We start from the raw sequence: 25,580 nt of genomic DNA on the forward strand, positions 1-25,580 counted from the left end.
TAGCTCGAACTTTGTTTATTAACTAGAAATATATTGTTGTGTCATTAACAAAATGTGTAAACTGTTTTGAGTATTTTGTTTTTCGAAGCTTTCTCAAAATGTGGGTTATAATAGTAATAGTAATAGAATGGCCGAAAGTATATGAGATCCCCCCCTAATTCAAGAGGTGTATTAAAACCTTATAACTCCTGCTCCAACACAACTGTGTGACTCAGTCTGAGCTTAAAGCGAGACCCCATAAGACATGGTTTGTTTAGTCTGGTGTGAAGCTACAGTGGCCTTCACAGAGCCCTGATATCAACCACAATGTTGGGATGTTTTTGGTACTGACCTAACACATGCTTTCGAGACTGACTGTGCACAAATTCCCACTGACACACTCTAAAATCTTTTGGAAAGTCTTCACAGAGGACTGGTGGACTGGATGTTGCAAAGAGGAGGCAACTTCATATTCTTAAATGAAGTCAACAAAAAGATCATAGTCAATTGTTCATATACGTATACAGTACATGATTACATAGTGAAGTTTGTGAAATACTGAAAAAACATGAATTTATAGGTTTATACACTTTCAGGATCTACTTTATCTTGGTTATGATTATACTAGATTTTGAGCCAATCTCAGAAACAGTTGACATGAGCCAAAAATACACCCTGGATACGGTCTCTTTCAAATACACAGGACCACACATTCACTCACTCATTCAGATTAACTCACACCTAGACAGGAGCAACAGGGGTTACAAATCTCCATGAAATTCAAATTATCATCATATGGTCCTCTAATAAAATAACCTCTATTATGCTATCATGTTTGGCTGAACTAATCACAGGGTCTTGTTTTTTTGTCAGCTTAAATCAAACACTGACCAGGACTGACTTAAATAGACCATGTTAGTTCTGACTGGCCAAAATTTAATTCAGTTTATTTTCAACAACAATAAATGTGGTGCTCGGGTGACACAGTGGTCTAATGTGGGCGTACGCTGTCCACAGCCAAGTACACTTTACATCACTATAAGCATTAGAAACAACCTTCAGTAAAGTTTTAATGTGTTGATTTAAGATTGAATAGCAATGTAAAGCTCACTTGACTTTGGCAAATAGGTATTTATTTATTATTATTTTTATATTTTTAGTCCTCAAAAGTCCATGATTGCATGTCATACTTGTCCCTTGCAAGTATATGTTAATCTTTGACCTTTAATGTACAGTAGTTTGGTGGGGAGGGACCCAGTGACCTGCAGAGAGCCCTGACCTTAATTCCACTCAACACCTTTGGAATGAACTGGAACGCTGATTGCAAACCAGACATTTTTGTGAAACATTAGTGCCTTTTCTTGCTTTTAACTAAATTGTCTCAACTTTTCTCAAGGTAATGGTTATGGTTTTGGAATAAATTAAATGGTCCAAAGAGCTCAAAGGTGTCCACATACTTTTGGCCATAAAGTCTATATAGGGCTAGATCGCCTACCCCACAGCACTAAAGGCTCCTCAGTGAATCTCAATTTGTAAAAGTGGATGGGGATTAGTGATATGATTGGGCTGGGCTGTGGGACTGTTACAAATCACCTGCCAGCGGATGTCCCCTTTGGCGTGTAGCCTATTCTGTGAGCTCCAACTTAGCTGAATGACTGGATGGATGGTCTCTATTCACACAAGCGAGCTGAGAGAGGACGCACACCCTCAGAACTCAGAGACTGAGACTCAGTGGGAATGAGTGAGGGGAGAGTGAGAGAGAGGAAGCTTTAGGGAAAGTAATAGCAGGTTTTCTTTTTCACCGACTTATTTCTATAGGTTTAAGGGCAAAGGGTGCGAGGTTTCAACAAAAGTGAGTGAAGAGAAAGAAAGAAAAGAGAACCCTGTCATTTCTTGAAGCTCTTGGTCATAGTTTGGTGTTCCTCCCAGGCTGCGTTCTGAAGATTTCTTATTAGTGTTTTACGGAGTGTAATTCTTATTCTGGCGTAAATCCACGTGTTTTTGGGGAAACCGTGTCCAAAAAACTTGCGCCAGGTCAGTGGTGGATGCATGTTTGCGCGCTTTCTGGCACGAAGTTTGGACGCGCGCACGTTATAGCACATTCTCCGCACTTCTTGGAGCAAAGCGCACTCAGAAGGGACCATGCTGAGAGTGTTTGTGGCTTGGAGCACTCTGGTAGCGCTGTGCGTGATGGTAGAAGGATCCAGAGGCGGCGGGTACGGGATGAGCATGTTCGCCGCGCAGTCTTCTCCTCCTGACCCGTGCTACGACGAGAACGGCAACCCGCGCCGCTGCATCCCTGATTTCGTGAACGCCGCGTTCGGGAAAGACGTGCGCGCGTCCAGCACGTGCGGCAGTCCGGCCGCGCGCTACTGCGTAGTGACCGAGAAGGGAGACGAGAGGTCGCGGGACTGTCACTCCTGCGACGCGTCCGACCCCAAAAAGGCGCACCCGGCGGCCTACCTGACCGACCTGAACAACCCGCACAACCTGACGTGCTGGCAGTCCGAGAACTACGTGCAGCATCCGCAGAACGTGACGCTCACTTTGTCCCTGGGTAAAAAGTTTGAAGTGACCTACGTGAGCCTGCAGTTCTGCTCCCCGCGGCCCGAATCCATGGTCATCTATAAGTCCATGGACTACGGTAAGACCTGGGTGCCGTTCCAGTTCTACTCCACGCAGTGCAAGAAGATGTTCAACCGACCGAGTCGCGCGGCTATCACCAAGCAGAACGAGCAGGAGGCGATCTGCACCGACTCGCACACCGACATGCAGCCGCTGGCAGGCGGGCTCATCGCATTCAGCACGCTGGACGGACGGCCGTCTGCGCACGACTTTGATAACTCGCCCGTCCTGCAGGACTGGGTCACGGCCACCGACATCAAGGTGACGTTCAGCCGCCTGCACACTTTCGGCGATGAGAACGAGGACGACTCGGAGCTGGCCCGCGACTCTTACTTCTACGCCGTGTCCGACCTGCAGGTGGGAGGCCGCTGCAAGTGTAACGGGCACGCGTCCAAGTGCGTGCGCGACCGCGACGGCAACCTGGTGTGCGAGTGCAAGCACAACACGGCGGGACCCGAGTGCGACAGGTGCAAGCCGTTCCACTACGACCGACCGTGGCAGCGCGCCACCGCCCGAGAGGCCAACGAGTGCGTCGGTGAGTCCAACAACTAGCTTTGGTTTATTCATTGCAAAGTGTGAGTGTGTGGGTTATGATGGTACACAGTCCTGTGCACAAGTTTGGATTCCGCTGGTTAAATTTTAAGATAACACATGATCAATGGGTAAAAATCTGGTTTATATTTGATTGTTTCAGCCACTTCTAGTATGCGCAAAAACGCACAAAAGTAAACACCACAGACCTAAAGTTAAAAGTGAATATTTTAATTTAATTTTTATAATTACTAAAATGAATAAATAAACTGTTATGTGGATCATTACCTGTGTAGTAAAGCCTATAACAGACACACAGGTATTTAAATAAAGATTGAAATCATGATTAACAAAAAACATCACCCTGTCTGTATTAAGTAACTTAACTATATTTCCAGTCAGTGGACAGACTGATAATTTAAACATATCCTAGTTTATTCCACCACATTGATTCATGTGAGTTGAATTTTCCTGTCTAATCCGACACACTGTTATTAGTCCAATTTTTTCTGTCCTTTTATACAGAACAATTATTATAATTATTTCTATAATCATATTTGTAAATCACATTTCTGCTAATGTAATTACAAATGATTTAATATAGGATATAAAGGTATATAAAAAGCCATATTTCTGACAGCAAATTAAGATGAAAATGCCTCATTTGAGGAAATGTACTTAATTACTGGAGATTAAATTAAATACAATATTTAAAACATAACCCCAAACGTAGGTTACAAGTTTATTTGACATTGTTTTAACCAATATTAAAGGCGCAAAGCCAGCAAAACATAAAAACAGGTAAAATTATATAAATAAATAATAGCTTGGTTTTTATAGTACATTTAAAGTGAAATTAAATGGACTGATTCTTTACATTAAATATTTTATCATGTTCTTCAGTATTACCTGTTAACATTTCTAACAAGAACAAACCTAAATACGTTTCACTAAAAATTTGTTTTTTTAATTGGATACAAGTGTTATAGGGTAAAATAAAAACTGAGATAACAGATTCAGTTGCTGACATTAAATGTAAGAAAAACACCAGTGACAGCTGTTAATTCAATCTAAACAGGTGAGTATAACCATCAAATCCTCTGTGCCTTTAATGTGCATGAAAAATGTACAAAAACAGGTTAAAAAGGTAGAAAATGTAATCACTTTTATGTTTTAAGATAACATAAAATGTATTGTACAATGTTGCTAGTATGTATTAACGATCATACAAAGTTAATAAACTAAACACTGTCAATAATTCATTAGGGCGTGAAATTAGCGTAATGGCCCATTTACCACAAATGAAGGAAATAGCTCACTTGGCACTCTATCTTTTCCAAAAAGAGCTGGTGTGGCTGCAGGTTTACATAACAACCAGCCAGGAGTCTCACCGGATACAGGTAATTAGTCAAGTCAAGTGTAGCTCCTTTCATACTTGGTATGAAAACTGCAGCCACACCATTTCTTTGTGCAACAGATTATCAGGGCACTTAAGATATCCACTTTCCATCACAAAAACCTCTTATAAAACCTTTTGTTCTTTATAAGCATGAAATTAATCAGTGATGCCTTTTAATTTTAGTTCTATGGAAGAAAACAAGTATCCAGATGTTCCAAAGCAGGTTCTTTTTAATTCCACAAACTTATTCCACAAATCATGCCATGTCCTTATATATAGTGGATTCAGAAAGTATTGAACTCCTTAACATTTTGCACACTTGATTGTGTTGTGGATTTCATTTTAAATAGCCATAATGATGAAAGGAAAACCGCCTAAATCTAAAAACTACTTAAGAATAAAAAATTGAATTCTCTTATTAACAAAACTATTCAGATACATTACTTTGGCACACTTGTTGTAATTTGAATTGACTGGACACAGTTTAGGAAGGCACCTAAGTACCTTTTCGGCTAAGTGCTTTTCGGCTGTATGAACAGGGAGACGGGTAGGAACTGAGGGACGGATCAGTGCAACCAAATACAGGAACATTCCTAAAAAATCTCCTACCATTCTGTTAAACTTAGTATAATATTTTAGTGTATAGATCTGCATTTAATGTGTCTGTTATTACCAGACTGAAAGAGATCAGTCTATACCTTTGATATTTTCATTACCCTACTATTATAAGACCCTCTTATAGCACTTCAGTGATGGTGACAGCGAAGGTTCTTTTATCAGACCTTGTCAACAGCAGCAGTGTGTAAGTTTTGGCTGTGAATTCTTTAGGACTAAAACCTTCACACCACACGTTTTGACGGGAACTCATGCGTGTCGTGTTATTTTAAGGCAGGTGTCTTTATCAGATCGAAGCAGAGATTAGATCAGCTATGCTGACATTTTTGCTACTTTGAGCCAAATAAATTAGACTGAAGAAAAATGCAGCGTCTCTTAAAGAGACATTTGCACTTTGAATGTGTGTAAGGAAAGAAATCTCTTCTGATCAAATCTACACGTATAAATATATATTCAGTGTTATTTAGGAACGGTTCTGTTATGTGCAGTGGTGAGAAATGTCTGGAAATTGTTTAGACAGACAGTATTTACATTAGACAGTATGGTTGGGTTCTAGCATTGACATTTATATCATATTTAATATAAAAATATATGAAATATAATCACTATGTATAGTGAAAAGTCAGGGCTCATGTGGTGAAGAGCTGAGACTTCAGTCTTCATCAAGACAGCAAAACACTTCCGCTGTTTGGGTATTCAGGAAAATCCATTTCACCACCTATGTGCCAGCTTAGAAAAGACCCTTGATGCCTGCATTCCTCGAGTTCTGGGGGTAGTTCAAGTTGAGCCATGCCTGTAGTTTGAATGGCATCATGACAGAGCAGAATTTAACAAATGCCTTCAGGTAGGTTTAGGGTGGTCTTTTTTGCTTTTTGACTTTTGTGGAGTATTTAAATTGCTTTAGATTGCCTTCAAGCAACTGAAGGTTAAGAGCCTTGTTCACTAACCCAACAGTGGCTGATTGGTGGTACTGGAGCTTGTACCCTTAGGGTTCTGGTCAGTAGTCCAGAACTTTGGTAGACTTTCAATTTTCCAGTTGTTAGATGGTTGCTTTGTACAGAAGCCCATTTTTAGCTATACAAGATTTTTTATGTGTTTGTGAAAATGTGCACCCATAAGGTCAAAGTAGTGTTTGTACGGTCAAGGTACTGATCTTATCTGGAAAAAGAGGAAGGGTTATAATTATGAGGGTTGCCCACATAATTTTGGCCTTGTAGTATATGTGGAAGACAGAAGGCTGCTGCCACAGTCCAGTGATCAGGTATAAAAGACAACGGGACGGGACAGCGGAAGGAAACTTGCCAGTAAGTCTAAACAGAAGAGCCGCCTGTATGAGTGGAGAGGATTACAAAGTAGCATTCCCATGAACTGGCATATGAGGGCACCTTTATTTTGAAAGCTGCATGGTGACCAATACAACATTCCAGCCAGGGTTTTGCACGCAACATACTGAAGGAAATTTACACTGGTGTAGTTAATATTACTGGGATGTGTAGTTAATATTACTGGGATGTTTAGTTATTATTACTAGGATGTGTAGTTAATATTACTGGGATGTTTAGTTATTATTACTAGGATGTGTAGTTCACATTACTGGGATGTGTAATTAATATTACTGGGATGTTTAGATATTATTACTGGGATGTGTAATTAATGGTTCTGGGATGTGTAGCAATGTTACTGACCATCACTGCTGTTAACATAACCATGTCCTTATGGACGTCAGTGATGAAACATACCTGTTTTAAATCTGTTCTGTCAGCCAGTATAAAAGAGAGTCAATCACACACTAGAGTGAATCCAGCAGGCACATCCCACCAGTCTCCTGCTGTAGATCTTTGTAGTTTGGCCAGAAACAGGTAATTTGGTACATCGCATACTCTCTGCATCATACCATCATAACGTCAGTGCTGGACTGAAATGATCAACTGCTTGCCATTACATACTGTGCCAGGCACAACCTGTCTGTGTTTTTGCTTGTTGATTTGAGGTAGCCAGGCCAGCAGGCAAGTTTTTTCCTTATCAATGTGCCCCACAGGGCTTGATGTACTAAGCTTTTTGGTCCTGGTTTTAGATTAAATTAGACCACATTCCATATTATATACAATAGTGAGGGCGGCACGGTGGGTAGCACTGTGACCTCACAGCAAGAAGTTCCTGGGTTCGATCCCCAGGTTGGGCGGTCTGGGTCCTTTCTGTGTGGAGTTTGCATGTTGTTCCTGTGTCTGCATGGGTTTTTTCCGGGAGCTCCAATTTCCCCCCACAGTCCAACAACATGCAAGTGAGGTGAATTGGAGATACAAAATTGTCCATGACTGTGTTTGACATTAAAGACTTGAACTGATGAACCAGTAAATACCTGTCCTGTCATTAATGTAACCAAAGTGTGTAAAACATGACATTAAAACCCTAATAAATAAATAAAAAATATGATAGTAACACACCAGCTTAAATATTCAATTTACACATTATGTTCTTGGCAAACCACAACATATGCTTCTCTCAAAACCCAAAAAGTGGGGATATAAAAAGTACATAAAATAAAAACACAAAGAAGAAATATTTAATGTTAAACCTACCTTACCAACCTTTTGGACACTTAACACTTGCAACATATTCCAAAAATAGTGTCCTCAGTTCTTAAACGATTATAGAATGTTGTTGAAAGACAACATTATGTTAGACCTTGACAAACAACAAGCCCCTGTTTTATTCCCTTATTTTGTACTGTCCCAAATTTTTTGAAACTGGATTAGTTTTGGCATTTCTCCCAGTCAAACCAGCATAGAGTGCAGCGTAAAGCTCTAAAAATAGACACCAGACACGGTGGTCCTGAAATGTTTTCACAATTGTAAACTTTTGGTTGGCATTAATCCTCAGCTATGTTCTGCTTTCAGACTGGTATAATCCTGCACAATAGCAGCAGGTTTTTGTTTCATGACCGATAAACAAATGCAAACAAATACTCAGATAGTAGACGGCGACACCAGAAGGACTGAGTCTTAACCATTTTTAGACTTTTCTCTCTGTGCAAACTGGACTTCGTTCTGAACCGTGTTTGCTGAGATTTGGATGGGGTTGGGTCATAATAAATCTGGCCTGCCATGTTAGGTCTGCTGAGCATCTGTGTGTTTCTCTTTGCTGATGTTGGATGAGGACCACGAGGCAGTTGAAAGAATTCCATAAAAGAATGACATCAGAACCACGTGGAAATAAAACCCCTCAAATGGAGCTGCATCCCACCGGCAGGCGGTAAACGCTGTACAGTGCAGCACTGTACATGTGTATTTATCTGTGTAGTATGTATAGATATAGGCACTTGCTTTATTAAAGAAATAGAAATAACACCATGTCTGGAAGAAGTCATCCTAATTTTCACAGAACGGCAGCACAGGGTTTGTCAGTGGCTCTTCAATTCTTGGTAGAACTAGTTAATGGTTATTTGCTTCTCAATAAAAGCTTAAAGGGTTTAAAAGGGTTTTTACTTTAAGTCTTATCTGTTGGCTTCTATAGGGAACCTTAAACATTTATTCGCACAGGATTTGCACAGGTTTTGCACAGGCACCTAGGGCTGCTAACCAGGGTCCTTGCACAGAGTTTAAAGACCCCGACCACTTTATTAGTCCGGACTTTCCCACCCAGCAGGCTTGATGGCCAGTTTTGTCTGCTGCAGACAATGCTAATTGTGCCTGATAGATGGCACCCAGCTAACTGGTAGCAAAGCCGAGATTCAAACCGGGGAGCTCAGAATCTCAGTGCTGGTGTGCTAGCGGAATATCCCACTGCACCACCTGGGCGCCCCTTTAGTCACCATGTTTTACAGATTGTTAAAACATCATCAGTCGAGCAACTCTACGTACAATGATTGGCTCTTATGCGGGCAGGAATGTTGGTGTGGATCCCTCATAACTGCTGCAGTTCTGACCTTTGCTGGCTAAACAATTTTGCCAGCACAGAGAGTATAATGGAAATCGGTGTGTGACGATACGGGTCTTTATATGAACTCACCTCGTGCAAGTAAAAATTCTTTTTTCACAAATCACAGCTTGTGTTGAAGCTGGGGTCAGAGTGCAGAGCATTGTATGGTGCCTCTGGAGCCTTGCTCATGGGTCCAACAGTGGCCGCATGGCAGAGCTATAAAATAAATTAAAATAAAGGATATTTGGTGATTAAGAGAGTTTTTTGGACATCAAAAAGGCTTTAAAGTGGTTGTCTTTAAAACTTTATGGTTTCTCTAAAAGGGAAAAACCCTTTAGCATTATTTTGGCCTTGTTCTCACCCAAATGTCAACACCATGTGTTAGAGCAGCATCACACACATTTTCAATAATTGTCAGTCCATTTTTAAAAAAGATTCCTCAAGGGCTCGTTGAATAAAATGAAACCAATTCCATTTCAAGGATTTAGATGGTTCTTATTAAAAATCTTTATTTGTGGCCTTCTTTGGAGAACCATCATCAAGTCTCCCAGAGGGACAAAACCAAAAGTACATTGAAGTGCTAACTGAAATCCATTTTCTAAGAGCGAAACACAACATGGTTCAAAAATCTTTCAGCAGCATGCAAAACAGGAAATGAAATTTAGCAAATGGACATAAAAATGCCTCTCTGTCATCCTCACACACTGTCTTGACATGAAAAGAAAATAGGCCTCGCACGAGCGGGAAAAAAAGCACAAAAATGAAAACAAACATGAGCGACGGAGACAGAAAGAGAGAGAGGAGGAACGACCGAGCGCGAGAGTGAGACGGAGACCAACACTTTGAGTTGGTAATCGGAAGCAGGTGGCGAGCCGGTCCGCTTTTAAGGAGCAAATTCTGACACCAATTTGGCATTTCTTGGCTGTACGGAAACTTAGAAACTGACTAATACCCTGTTGGGAGTTTGCTGCCAGCGCTGCCCGCTCATTGAATCACTGAACATTAGTGTACGAGCAGGCCAGGAAGAAAACATGTGCTCAGTCCTTTGAGTATTGGGAGTTTAAATGGCTGAGACAGTTAACACCACAAGCTGACATCTACACAATACACAGTTGTTTGCAAAAGTTTGGGCACCACTAACCAAATGACATACTGTAAACTGAACTAAACAACCTCTGTAGCAAACTGTTTGGGAAAATACAGTGGTACCCTGAGACTCGACATCAATTGGTTCAAGGTATTTTTTCCCATAAGGATGTATGGGAAATCTGGTAATGTGTTCCGTGGTCCTGTGGAACTGCATATATTTTAGGCTAATGTAAAATAATGGGGTTGTTTTTGACACTTATAAACTAAAAATAACAAAAATACAATTTAGAAAACAATAAAATATAATTAAAAAACAGTTAAATACAATAAAACCTGCACTTTACCTTTACTTAGTTATTGTTTTCTTAATGGTGGATATGCTTGATCTTGGAATACCGTATTCCGTTCAGTACCGGCGCATTCACAAGAAAAGTGACAAAACCTCACATCAAGCTTTTTTTTTACAATAAGCATTTTAGACTCGGAAAAGCTGATTCTCATAATTTCTCAGCACCCTGAGTTTAAAAGTGAAACGCTGAGGAAATACAGCTAAACACAGACACGTAGAAAAAAAGCTGAACAACAAACGTTGAGTTTAAGGGTACAAATTTCTCCACAAAGTGTGCCGAGTTTAGAGGGACGTCGAGTTATAAAGTACCACTGTAATAACTGATTTACCCCTATGCTTTAGAGTAAGCAACGTGTTATTTTCATCCAGTGCTGTTTATTTTTGTTCGATACACACATTTGGTTAATGTGGTCAAACTTTCCATTTCTGCTTCATCAATCCATGGCATTCTTTTCCAAAATATCTATGCTTTATATTTCAGTCATTGACGTTTGTGATAAAGTCACAGATAAGGATTTGTTTAGAAGAATCTGTGTCAGAAAACCTTCCTGCAGGTCCTTTGCTGTCATAAGTGGGGTTTGCTTAGATTTTTTGGCCATCTTACAAGCAGTTCTGTCTAAAAGTTTTCTTGTTTATTTAAATCTTCCTCTGCCTTTTAAAATTTCCCTTAACTGCTATTCTTTATGACATCTTAGACAGTGAAATTTTTATAGCGTTTCCCTATATGTGTAATTGGTAAGTGTTAGCACCCTTGATGACAATTCTAGTTCATTCTATAGGTTCTGTTCACCATTTCTCATTTAAAAAGTCAACAATCTATGTAATTTGTAAAAGCTGTCCAAGCTTGAGCATACTACACTAAAAGGTTCTACAAAAGAAAGACCCTATGCTGCCATCGTTATGCACGGCTGGACATTAATTAACCTGTAAGGGCCTGTTTACCCTCCTCAAGCTCGATGTATTTGTGGCTTTTCAGAACTCTAAAGAGAGGATATATGATATGAGGGGAAAAATGCAAAAACACTTGCATTTGGGATTTCCAAATCTAAACCCAGTTTGAACCGAAAGTCCTCTGGGCAAAGAGTTGCATGCTTGTGCTATTTTGTTTTGCAGAGCATATAATTTAACACAGACTTGCTCTTTTTGTTGCTTTTTTCTTTAACATTAATGTTTGAAAGTTGCCGGGCTACATATTATCAGTCGTGATCAGCTACTGAGTGTGTTTTGGAATCCATGCGTTTGTTTCTTTTTGTGACTGACATCGCTGCACTAATTAAGAACTATATTCAGCTACTTCACTTTAAACACATTCCTCTCACCTATGGAAATAATGGGCTTTTATTTAATAGCCAGTTTGTGTTTTGAGCTTTATGCATAGAAATATAAAGACAGTTGTGGCCTAGTGGTTAAGGTACTGGACTAGTAATCGAAAGGTCGCTGGTTCAAGCCCCCACCACTACCATGTTGCCACTGTTGGGCCCTTAAGCAAGGCCCTTAACCCTCAATTGCTTGGACAGTATACTGTCACAGTCCTCTTAGTCACTCTAGATAAAAAGCGTCTTATTAATGCCATAAATGTAACTGCTTGATTTAAAAGCTGTGTAAAAATAGACCACATTTTTCACCTAACCTGTTAGCAGAGGAATATCAGTGGTAGTTAACCTTTTATAATGGTATTGTAATTACTTTATGACAGGCAGCATGGTGGCACAGTTGCCTCACAGCATGAAAAGCCTGGGTTTGATTCCTGTTACACGGGTTACACGGTCTCCCTGTGTCCATGTTTCCTCCAGGTGCTCCGGTTTTCTCCCACAGGTCCAAAGTATGTGTGTGTGTGTGCTTTGTGATGGACTGGCGACCTGTCCGGGGTTTTTCCTGCCTTTCGCCCATTGAATTAGACCCACTGCCACCCTGACTAGAATAAAGTGGTGGTAAAAACAGACAATGGCATGTTATTGCAAAACTATTGGCATTGCTGCTTTTTTAATCAAGGCTTTTTACAAAATTTTAAAGTGTCCATGGGAATTTGTGTCCATGTGGTCAGTCTATCTCAATCTTGGATGAAATTGTTCTTGGCTAATTTTGAATGAGAAAGAGTTGAAGTATGCGTTCTGAAATGCACAATCCCTTACAGACTTACAGACAGCAGCAGCACTTTACCTCTTTTTGTTATATGAACTTTATTATTTTCTCTATTGAGTTTTGAGTTTAGAACATCATTGATTGTGTACAGCTCCAAAAAAGTTTGTAAACTGTTTCTGAATTATTGACAAATTTAAAAATTTATTTTTCTTGCAACTGTATATTTCAGACTTTTAGCTTTATAAGTGGAACTAACCGAGCCGTTTAGGGTAAGCTTCCATGACAACCACAACATCAACAATGGACAGTAAAAGGGGGGATTTGTGGTTTGTGGTCCACGATTATCCAAGTAAGACGTGAAGTGAAAGAAATGTATCTACACTCAAACATTTATGTATCTAGTGATGCTCCACTGTGGGTGTTTATTAGTGATAGTGGTTGGACTGGTGGCGGGACCACCCCGTGAGCATGTGGGTTTGTGTGTCTGTGTGTGCAGTCAGTGTGGAAAGAAGATTGAGAAATGATAAAAGGCGAAGTCAACATACTTCATGCACGAGGATGCGTAATCACACCTACATGCACAATAGCACACATATGAAATCCACACTTCATCACGTGGCTTAAGATTGTGGACGGTTTACTGGGTCTCCTGCTGGTCCAACCACCACTGACAAAATTAACACACACGTGTAAAAAGATACAGTATATATGCTATTTATATACACTTTGGTTCTATTCATGACAGTTACTGGTAACACAAGATTCATTAGCTCAAGTCTTTAATGTCAGACACAGTCATGGACAATTTTGTATCTCCAGTTCACCTCACTTGCACGTCTTTGGACTGTGGGTAGAAACCGGAGCTCCCAGAGGAAACCCACACAGACATAATGAGAACATGCAAACTCCACACAGAAAGGACCCGAATCACTCCACCTGGGAATCGAACCCAGGAACTTCTTGCTGTGAGGCGACAGTGCTACCCATCAAGCCGTCGTGCCACCCTAGAGTAGACATACATACAATGTACCATACATGTGTCCATAAAAGTGAACACCTGAATGAGCTTGTTGGACACCCCATCCCAAAATCATGGCTTTTAATGTGTGTGTCTATGGAAATCTGTGCTCATTTGTGAGGCCAGACAATGATGTTGGACAAAAAGACCTGACCTGCAATAAATGTTTGAATTCACCCCAAACGTGTTCTGGGCTTTTGCAGGACAGTGAAGTCCGTCCACACTAAACATATCAAAATATGTCTTTTTTACCTAGTGCTAATGTTGGTCATGATAATAATCATCATCATCGTTGTTGTTGCTTTACAGAAAAATGGGTCCAATGGATTCTCACTTCTGGTTACTGTCTGTGAGGATTTTGAAATGTTCTCTCTTTGTTTCTCTGGGTTTACTCTGTCCTTTGGTTTTCTTGTAACTTACAAAACATGACAAAGGTTTGTTGAAATTTGTCTCTAGGTGTGTTTAGTAGGGTTGAGTTCTGGGCTCTGTGCTGGACCAACAAGCTGCCCAACACTGGGTCTGATAGACTAATAAACACTGGAAAAACTACTATGGCTTTGTGTTTGTGCACCAAGATTTAAAATATGTACTAAATTACTACTACACATTTGAAGTGTTACAAATGCTGGGAGATCTGGACGAGTCCGCTGGGTGTTTACTGACAGCTTTACTGACTGTGAAGCAGAGAAGATTTAAGAGACTGTGACTTGTCCATGCATCATCAAATGTAAATCCTGTCCCGTATTGGAATTTTCCTAACTTCACGGCTAACTTACTTTATAAAACCCACTCAACTCCGTACCACGTTAATAGTCCTACAGAATAAGTATGTATCGCATGACTGATAACATTCCACATTGCACAGTCAGTATATAGGTAACTAAATAAAATTGATAAACTAAACTTAAGTAGGATCCATTCTGTCAAAAGCCACTTTCCTACTGATTAATAGGAGCGACATGCTTTCTGTTGGTTTTTATAATCCTTCTAGTTTCTTATAATCTTAATCTTTTGTAAGAGCGAGCATCTTATTTGTCTAGTAATCTCAGGGTAACAAAAGTTGTTTTCTTAAGATTTAGGCTGATCTAGCTTGTGATTCCAAGATAACAAAAGGTGTTTTGTCAAGATCTTGACTTTTCTTTTACTTACGATCTTAACTCTTATTTGTTATCCAATATAACAAAGGGTTTTTTCTTAAAACCCCCATTATTATTATTATTTTATATTAATTTGACACAGAATGTCCTATAAAATAAAACCAGTTTAGGTGGCCTGCTAAAGGCAGAAATAAAATGTGTCTAACTAAATATCCGATGCAGCTTTCAACAGGCTAAAATTGCACGTAAAATGCATTTATAGGCTACACAAATAGAAAGCCAGTTCGGAAAAAGATCTTAAAGCTTCTTAAGATCTTAAGAACTTTAAGATCTTAACTTTTATTTGAACATATAATAGAACAGAACGACTTTATTTGTCATATATGCATAAACACAGATTCTTTCTTCGCATATCCCAGCTTGCACGGCACCCCTGGAGCTGAGAGGGTTAAGGGCCTTGCTCAAGAACCAAACAGTGGCTGCATGGCACTTTGAACTGGGATTCAAAGTCTCAAACTTTCAATTGAAAGCCCAAAGCTCAACCCACTAGGCTATGGCTATCCCTTTTATTTGTAATACATAATAATAAAGTCCTAGTCCTAAAGTAAAATTTCACTAACTCATACCACAAAATCTACATGTTTTACAAGCATGTTGAGCATGCTGAAAATGATAAAGATAATATTGATCGTGATGATGTTGTTAATGATGATGTTGGTGATGATGCTCATGAAGTAAGGCCCTCGGATGGATCCTCACTTCTGGTTCTTTATATGTTCAGGTGGGTTTTCTTGCAACTCACAAAAACATGCAAAAGGTGATGGCTTACTTTTAAATGTGTCTCTAACTGTGTGTGTGTGTGTGTGTGTGTGAGTGAGTGAGTGAGTGAGTGAGTGAGTGAGTGAGTGAGTGAGTAAATATATTTGTGTGTGTGTTGCCCTGCAATGATTTGGCACCCTGTCTATGATGAGTCACTGTGACCCTGATGAATTAGTGACAATAAATAATAGTGAAAATAAAATAAGTATGTAGATAGGCATGAATAAAGATCATTCTGAAGAGGTATGAGGTTGGTAGGAAATAGCTTACAGCGGTGCTATGCAGTTATATAACTGGTTAACATATTTGGCACTTTTTAAACCATACAGAAATCTCAGTTTCTCAAGTTAGCTGGCAGTAAAATTGGCCACTCTTTCAGTAAAGCTTTCTAACTCTGAGCCCCAGTTACAACCGATAAATCATTTGAAAATGTTTAGCTCTGTTAGACACAACACAGTTTGTTCTTGTCTTGGTCCCATATTAAAGTGAAACCAAATGTGTGGATGGAACCCAAGGTACCTCAGGGTGGACTGGCATCCACTTCAAGAATAAGTTAGGATAACATACGTTGTAATGTTAAGAAAACGTTTGTTATCCTAAAATCATAAGATAAATAACTTAAAATAACAAAGGGGGGGGGGGGGGGGGGTTTCCTTTACAGACTGGAATGATCCTGTTTACCCCAAGCATAATTCCTTAAATTAACAAATATACAAAGAAAACATTTCCATTGTTTTCACTGACCGATAAAATTGTGCTTTGTAAAACACATAATAACAAATAGAATTTGATGCCCCCACACAATCATTTAGAAACTGATTTTTAAATAGTCTATAAACCTTTAACTCATATTTTGCTCCTGTTCCAACTTTTATGAGCGTGTTGCAGGCATCAGATTCAAAGTTTGTTTATATTCACACAATACAATCGAGTTGGTTAGCCAAAACCAAAGGCATTTCCCTGTACCTTTGACAGTAAAAAAAAAAAGATTTAACATTAACAAATCACAGATTTTTGTTTTCATTTCATTTTACACAATGTCTCAACTTTTCCAAACACAGATTTGTAAATGTAGTACTGCATGTTTGAAGTGTTACAAATATCGCTTAAATCGGAAGCCTTTCAGCAGCCACGTTGTTGGTCCCCTGGGTGTTCCTACACATCTCTGTTTACTGACAGCTTTACTGGCTGTGGAGCAGAGAAGATTTAAGAGACTGTGACTTGTCCATGCATCATCAAATGTAAATCCTGTCCCGTATCGGAATTTTCCTTTTAAATGGAAACATTCAGTCTGAGGTTGTTCCAGTATTGAAATCTGTTTGTACAGGGGTGTTAAAATGTTCAACTAAAGTCGTTCAGCTATTTTGATTTTACTAAGTAAATAAAAGTTTGTGTTGGTTTAATTTGGTAATAAAATCACATTTATTTTATAACGATTATGTTTGAGTGATACTGATCCTGGGACATTTTTTCCCAAACCAGTAGTGGCTACTTTGCATGTTATCCTGTAAGAACTGGACACATTCTGACTGCTGTGCAGCTGTTTCACATAAAATTACACATTAAATTGGCATCTGTGGTTGAAAAAAAATGTTCTTTGTAAAAACACACTGAATAATAAAACAAAACAGAAACTTGTGTATTATACTTGGGCTTCATCGTCAAAAAGCCTTGTATTTTTTCTGCAGTACACAACAGACTTTGATATTATTGTATAAAAAGGGCAAATATCATAATGGAAAATAAAGTAAATACAAATATGTAAACAATTCAAACATTATGCAGATGTGCAAAAACTGCCTAGAGTTTTAATAGTTATAAAATTGTGTCTAACTGTCAAACTATTTAAAAAAAAGTTGGGACAGTGAGTAAAATGCAAATAAACACAAAAAGCATTGATTTGCAAACTTGTTTACTGTTGCAGCCATTTAATTTGGATATTAAACCCGGATTCTGGGGTCTTCCAGCAGTTGAATTATGCTACCCCACCAGCCTCGCCATGTACTCAACAGACTCAATTGGTCATTAATGAGGGAGGGGTGGATGAATGGGGATTCATCTCTTTTGAGGTGCTGGCACCAGCGACAGAAGAATGTAGCCTGCAGCGCTTCTGTGGTAGAGGTTGCCAGAGTGCACCAGGAAACCAACATCTCTAAATTATAATGTTTTCACTTAAAGGCCCAACTTATACATCATTTAAAAAACACACTTTTAATTAAATGGAACTATAAAATTATCTACATAAACCACTAAAAAGCTCATTTCAAAAATGTGTTAAGCACAACTAATTAAAGCAAGCAGTTTGCACTCATGAACCCCTGTCTCCCCCTAAATCAATGCCTATGACCACCACAACAATTTATCTTTCTCTCCTGGCTTGATTCTTCCTCTCAGCCAAACTATAATTTTCACCCATTCTGTCCTCCTGTTTAAACCCTTTGCTGTGTTTCTTCACCATTGAGTCACTTGCTGTAATTTAACTGGAAATAAAGAACATCAGGACAGCTTGAGAAAAGCTTCATGAGAGATCAGCCTCGTCCTCTGCCTCGTCCCCTGCAGACCTTTAAATATTACACTCTGTGTGTGCTGTAGTAAGTGTGGCAGGATCAGGGGATTCATTTGTTTTCTAAAGGCTGTGTGGTGGGCACTGCAAGGATGTTTATGGTGTTTGTGTATCTGTTTGAAACTGGGCTACTGGGGTTTTCAATACAATTTTCATGTTGAGATATTATTAAATACTGCTGTCTACATTGCCAAACGTACATCTACAGTTGAATCTTAAAGATTACACACTCATAGAGAGGACAGAAAGTCGTGTGTCATGGCAACTTATGGCAATTGTTATTTTTCTCTTTATATTACTTGAAAGTGAACAGTTGTTTGGACTATCAGAGATGAGCTCTGACCCAGAGAACATTTTGAGTTTCAGTTTACACTTCTTAATGCAGTGGTGGACTGTAAATTGCCAACAGTTTTCTGAAATTTTATCAATTATCAACTGCTTTTTTTACAGCAGTCATTAAATTATACTCATAAATTTAATGATAGAATAAATGAAAGCTACAATATACAGCACAGCTCTACCTTAATAGTCGAATGTAAACCTAGAACATCCAGCAAAGTTGAAAATTCTCATCCATGTTTGACACACCCTTCTCTGCATCCACACAATTGGTTTGGAGTTGTCCAAACTTAGTCCAAACCTGTTTTTAGCTGCTTTACTTCAATATCTGTAACTAACCGATTGCTAACTGAATTGCCTTAGGATTGCTAGGGCCGCCTCATAGTGCAAATTAACCAGTAAACGTGAGGCACTTGAACGGATTATTTCACGGTCCGTGAGGTGACATTAGTGGTCAGTACACCCAATCCATAAAATTGTATACAGGCAGTTTGTAACCAAAGACGATGATGCTTTGTGTAGCACTAAACTGCTTTGTTTTCTGAACCTGTGTGGCCTGCTGCATAGTGGTCGAGCTTACGTTGCTCCTAGATTATTCCACCAAAAAATAACTGAACTCGTAGTCAACTGGAGCAGAACTAACAATGCAGGAATGTGATTTATTGTAGAGTCATGACAGCACCATGCTGAAAGGTAATAAGCTATCCAGTACGACCCATTCCACGACCAATGGCACCGAAGGGGTTTGAGTCCTGAAATGTCTGTCTGCACTATAGGACTCGATGACTAACAACCAAATCCCTGATCTGTGGCTGTTTTGTTAAGACGTTGAGTTTTATTTCCTCAGGATAGCTGTGCACAGATACTCTACTGACTTTAAATAAGCAGCTGGGAAACAGAGTAACTCGTCGACTAGTTACAATGAATCACGCCGGCGTTTCAGGCATCGTTGTAGCATTTTTAGTTTCTTTAAAATGATATGCCATTGAAAATCAGAACTGGTTCACAAATTTAAGACTCTCCCTGGTGTGACCTTAGCGTCTGAGCCTGAACCGTAAGAAAAACAATTAATAAAACCACAAGTCCAGGGACGACCTGCTTTTCTATGAGAACCACACAATAAATCAACATCATAAACTTAACAGGTCAATCACAAATGCTTGTGTGAAATAAATGACCACGACACCCGGCATTAAGCACTTTTTAAATGCACCTGGTGCTTAAATTAAAAACAGGTGGGTTTATTTATGGTGCTATTCGATACCAGGCTGGCACTGCTCATTTTTAATGGACGTTTACCCAAAATGCACACGTACACCATGTGCTAATTCTGAAGAATGTTAAGTTGATGCTGCACAATCTTGTTGAAATCAGTAGAAAGTGGAAACCTGTTACGGTGGTGTCAAAAGTCAGATCATTGTGTGCTCATTGGCTGAGGAAGTGGTTGGCTTAAGCCTCTTTCCAGGCACAACACACATTTGGCCTGAGGCAGGAAGTACTCACCCTGTTCCTTTTCTGCCCAGTTGTTGAAAGCTTCCTAGCTACAAGGTTGTTTGTGAATGTTGTGGAAGGGATGTGGCAAGAAATAAAAGACAAACACAAAAAAACACTTACAGGGACTTATACTGTAGTGCTCGTATTTCTTTATATAATTTTTCTCAAATTTTTTTAATTATTTACTCTCCACACTTTCATCTACTTTCCATAAAAACCTTAAAAAGCTTAAAGAAAGCGTACCCCCTCCCTCCCTCCGTCGAAGAGGAGATTCATATCAAACGGAACGTTTTTGTTCACTTATTTATGACATTCCTGTGACAAGCTTGGCAAAAAGGTACAATAAACACACCACGCTGAGAATGGACGGTCACCCGGAGCTAGTAATTTACAGCTCGGACGCTTCCTGTGCACCCCCCATCCGCCGAGGGCCAGACTGCAGCCGGAGCGTGTGGCAGATCAGCGGGGGGACGCTGGAACTCGGCCCACGGCTGCTCCTCCACGCTGGGCCTCAGAAAAAACACCTTGAGCCAGGGAAAATGGTTAAGCGCTTAGATCAGGACTCTGACTGGGCCGCTTATGGACATCAGTTTTTCTTTAGCAGTGCTTTAGCAGTGTGTCTCTCTGTTTAAGCTTTCTGACAGATTGATCAGACCTCAGAATCATAAGATCTTTATAACATCGTGCTAGCTCCATCATATTTTAGTGGCTTGTGTGCTTTGCTGGATTTATGACACACATATGCCTCACAGTATTATCAAGATCACCAAAGTTGTGCTGTTCATTGGGGAGTGATATTTAGCTTAATTTTTAGTAAGGGATTCTATAACTTGACTCTTTTATAAAGAGTATTTTGCTGTAACACCTTGAACATGTTTGACAACTCTAGAAGCTGATTGCTTTCACACATGGAGCAGTGGTAACGCTTGAGGTTTGAGCTGCCTTTCAAGTAACTTTGTTACATAATTAAAGTCTAAATTAGGGGCAAACTGAATGTCCTAAGTCAGCACTTTTAATTCTGCCACCCTGGAGTTATTTTCTTTCAGCCCTGACAGGTCTAAAGTGATTTTTAATTGAATTAGTACTGGACAACTGGCCAATATAAGCAAATGGCACCATTTAACCTCCGAATTCCCAGTAGCTCCCAGTACAGGGAAGATTATATCATACTTCATTCCAGTGTGTAACTGAAGCACATACAGCCCTCCACACCAAATCAACTTCTGCACTCACCCTAATCAACTTCACGCCTAGTAAACCTGAGCAAAGAAGTCTTCCCAGCTGCTGAGGTCACGTTCCAATAAACCAACATCAATGAGGCTTCCTACCGCTCTTAAGGGTCGTAAATCTCCCCAAGCAGGAGAGAATTTAGGCTAAAGGTGTCATGAATAGATAACACCTGCAGCGGAGTAGAGTCAGCCGTCCATCCAGCAGCAAGTCCGCCAGCCCTCGGTCCGACTCTATAACGCACCAGTTACGGCGTAGGCGAAACGAAGGGAGATTCCTCATCACGGATCATCTGAGACCACAGCCCTGATCCTGGCAATGCAATCTCAGAGTAAAAAAATAAAGGAAGCTGACACACTGGGCCACACATCTGCAGAACCGCCTGTCACGAGACTGATTTACAGCAGGCCAGAGAACAGCAGGAATGCACGCGAGGAAAGGAAAACTGTAGGGCTGACATTTCGACCCCACACCCCTCTCTTATTTAGGTCCACACATGAGTTATGACTGAAGATGAATTATATCCATTCATGCCAACTTTTGCAGCACCAAGTGCCCAAGATTTGAAATGGTGTATTTGTCCTATCAATGCTGTATTCAACATTACGAACTTGATGATGTGTTCAGGTATTTGAAAGGTCCGTCACACCTTACTAAAGAACTGAATAGAAAGGTAGCAGGGAATATCTGGAACTCTGCTAGTTTTATATATACCCTAGATTTGTGTTATGTGTGTGCTATGTTTGGACAGAATGTCAGGAACCCCTACTACAACTCTACCAGGCTGCTTAACCTGACCGTGTCATCACTTTGTATGTGCACACTTAATTTGTAAGGGCTCTTTATGTAGACAAAAATAAACAACTGTATAAGTGCATATAAATAAAAATGGATCCAAATTGTACCAATACTGATCTCAAAGCTCCGAGAAACAGTTCATAGCAATCCTTATATTAATACTTTTCCTGACTCCAACTGTCTACAGACATCTCATACATAACATCACAGGTATGATGCTGTCATAATCTTAGACATTGTGAATAATCTGGGTTACATCAATCAACATTAAACATGTTCATATTACTGTTAAGATCAGCACCCAATACCAGCACTCAGTACTGACACATTCCTAAAAAATAATTGTGTATAATCACCTCTCTATGAATTGGTCACTTGGCAGATTGGCATTCCCAGAGGATGGTGTGAAGGACCCTCTTATGACGGATAAACTCACAGCTGTCTGAGATTGGACAGGAATGGCGTCTGTCACACACAAATAGTGGGACCAGTTACGGTCTTTCAAAATTCCAAAAATAAATGGGAATTTGAATTGAGTTGTCTGGAAAACAGGGCAACTGATTTTCTGTTGTGCCACTCCGCAGTCTTACAAGCTGGACGTTTTTAGAGGTCTTTTTACATTGGCTGCTAGTATTACTACAGGGATTTATATATTTTTGCTTGTCACTCATGGAAAACAGATTTTAAAAAAATAGTTTGATATAAGAACAAGGGCAAAACCAAGTAAATAAAAAATTTAAAAAGAAAATGAAACTAAAATGAACCAGCCAATTTACTGGCCATTTCGGCTCAAAAACAGCATAGCACACAAATCTAGCTAATAGTCATGGTATTAAATGTATTACTTATGTAAATTAAATAATGATGTTTTTCAACAGGCACACCACTTACAATCACAGACTCATTTTAAGCATTTTTTATTTTAATTTTATGTTGGATGGATTCCCAGTCATTTTGAAGAAAAGTCTAAACAAGTTAAGAAGACACAGCAACAGAACTTGCAGTAATAAGTCCACTTTAATAATAGGTGAGCTTGGAAGAGACAAACACAACAGTGATTAACACCTGTTGATGTATCGTGTTACTCTCCCGAGGCCAGATTTTGAAAGATTAATTTTGTTTATGTAACCAATGAAACGTCAGGAATTGAATACACGACTGTGATCACGGGATAATCTGCCCAGACCACGTGCAGAAAGTAAGCAAAGGGATAAGGAGCTACGCTTGCCCGCACACGTCCAGGAATGACACTTTAACAACTATTTCTGTATGAAAAAGCAAAAAAAAAAATCTGTCCTTCTCTTCTAGGTGAATGAACCTGGGTCTGGTTTCTGTGGAATCGTATTTGTTGGGACGTTGCATCTCACTTTCTCTAGGCAACTGTGGCGTTTACGAGCAGTTACTCACAGAAAAGCAGGGAGGTCTGATTGCTCAGCTAATTGGTGCCGGCAAGAGATCACAGAGCCGTCCTCGTAAAATGGAATGCCCCCTTTTCCCCCCATTACATCACGACGCACTCGGCCAGGCTAGGAACGAACCTCCAGGCATGCCAAAAAGATGCCGCTTTAAAGAAAGTTATTTTAATTCAAACCCGGTTGGCTGCACACATGCTGAGGTAAGATTCTGGAGTAACATGGTAAGAACTCTCATCCCGGCCAAATCAAAAGACCGGCTGTCCTTTCACGCAGCAAAAACACACCTCTTTATCTTCTTGTTGTCTAAACAACCGATTCAATCTGCTTCCTTGCAAACTCATTAGCTTTCCTTATCTTTTAATCTCTAATCCTATTTTCCAGCACAAAACCCACTCCTCTGGGTGTTAGACAGGTATTAAAAGAAGCTTCGAGTCAGATCGAGGATCGATTATTGAACCTTTGAAAGCAATAGGACCTCAGCACATGCCCAGAGGCTGTAGAAGTAATACCTTGTGCTAGCTATGCTAAACAGAACGTGCAGCTTTGGTCTTATCCCTCGTTGCCTCTGGCGTCTTTTCACAGCAAGCTGAAACAGAGGATTGAGTTCAGGACTTCAGGGTTTTCCTGCAAGTTTTGCTTATGTGTTAAAAGTAAGATTGGTGAATGATGATTTTGGTAGTTTCATTTAGATATACACTACACTAACTTTTTTTGGATTCATATTTGGTGACATGGAATCATTAAATGGTGTTAAATTGTGACTGTAAAGTCATGTACATTATTAAAAAGCAATACTCAGTTGATCTGTGGCATTAACACAAGGCTTAATTTGTATTTGGCTTGTCGATGTATTTTTTAAAAAAAAACTACACCAGTACACCCTCACCATCAACCTGAACTGTTCACATAAGGCAGGTCGGGTCAATGGATTGATTTATATTCTGGGTATATTTCTGATCCGATCATTTTCATGTCATAGTAGAAATCAAGATTCAGTTGTAATAATATGGGATTAAAAAATATATATTTAGGAACTTAGGAAGCTTAGGTTACTCATATCTGGCAACCCTGATGATACCAGCTAAAAATATACATGTAGGAAAACTTTTTGTCATCAACAGGCCGTACTTCTTTGACCACATTGTATATAGGAAAATGGTTCAATCATATTCAATTTGCATAATGAGCTTAAATAGATTAAACAGTTTAGCAGTGGTGGCATAATGTGCCAGATTCGACCCTGTAACCTTTATATATTTAGCCCATGGTGTTTCTGGGCTAGCCTCTGGAACTAGTATGGCTTTAATCAGAATCAGGTGGTTAACTGGGATGAATGGATCAGATGGGATGGGGTGGGTTGGGATCAAACGGAATGGGATGGATGGATAGAACGGGATTAATGGATGGGATTGGATGGGAGCAAACAGGATGGATGGATGGATGGGATTAAACAGGATGGATGGATGGATGGATGGGATTAAACAGGATGGACGGATGGATGGATGGGATCAAACAGGATGGATGGATAGATGGATGGATGGACGGATGGATGGATGGGATCAAACAGGATGGATGGATGGATGGGATTAAACAGGATGGATGGATGGATGGATGGGATTAAACAGGATGGATGGACGGATGGATGGGATCAAACAGGATGGATGGTTGGATGGATGGACGGATGGATGGATGGGATCAAACAGGATGGATGGATGGATGGGATTAAACAGGATGGATGGATGGATAGGATTAAACAGGATGGATGGATGGGATTAAACAGGATGGACGGATGGATGGATGGATGGGATCAAACAGGATGGATGGTTGGATGGATGGACGGATGGATGTATGGGATCAAACAGGATGGATGGATGGATGGGATCAAACAGGATGGATGGATGGATGGGATTAAACAGGATGGATGGATGGATGGATGGGATTAAATAGGATGGACGGATGGATGGATGGGATCAAACAGGATGGATGGTTGGATGGATGGATGGATGGACGGATGGATGGGATCAAACAGGATGGATGGATGGATGGGATTAACAGGATGGATGGATGGATGGATGGGATTAAACAGGATGGACGGACGGATGGATGGGATCAAACAGGATGGATGGTTGGATGGATGGATGGATGGATGGGATCAAACATGATGGATGGATGGACGGACGGACGGACGGATGTGATGGATGGATGGATGGATGGAGCTTATAG

General features: G+C 39.9%; 1 protein-coding gene across 1 annotated transcript in view; it reads left to right on the forward strand.

Annotated features, from left to right (window-relative positions):
- The first annotated feature begins 1,683 nt into the window (after window positions 1–1,683).
- The window catches only part of ntn1b (netrin 1b), a 51,036-nt gene continuing 27,139 nt past the window's right edge, over window positions 1,684–25,580 (forward strand). The window contains exon 1 of the mRNA XM_063018584.1: window positions 1,684–3,139. Coding sequence (XP_062874654.1) covers window positions 2,122–3,139 — 1,018 coding nt within the window. The 5' untranslated portion in view covers window positions 1,684–2,121. The remainder of the gene's footprint in view (window positions 3,140–25,580) is intronic.

This window comes from Trichomycterus rosablanca, chromosome 22 (genome assembly GCF_030014385.1).
Source record: "Trichomycterus rosablanca isolate fTriRos1 chromosome 22, fTriRos1.hap1, whole genome shotgun sequence".
Taxonomy (NCBI): Eukaryota; Metazoa; Chordata; class Actinopteri; order Siluriformes; family Trichomycteridae; genus Trichomycterus; species Trichomycterus rosablanca.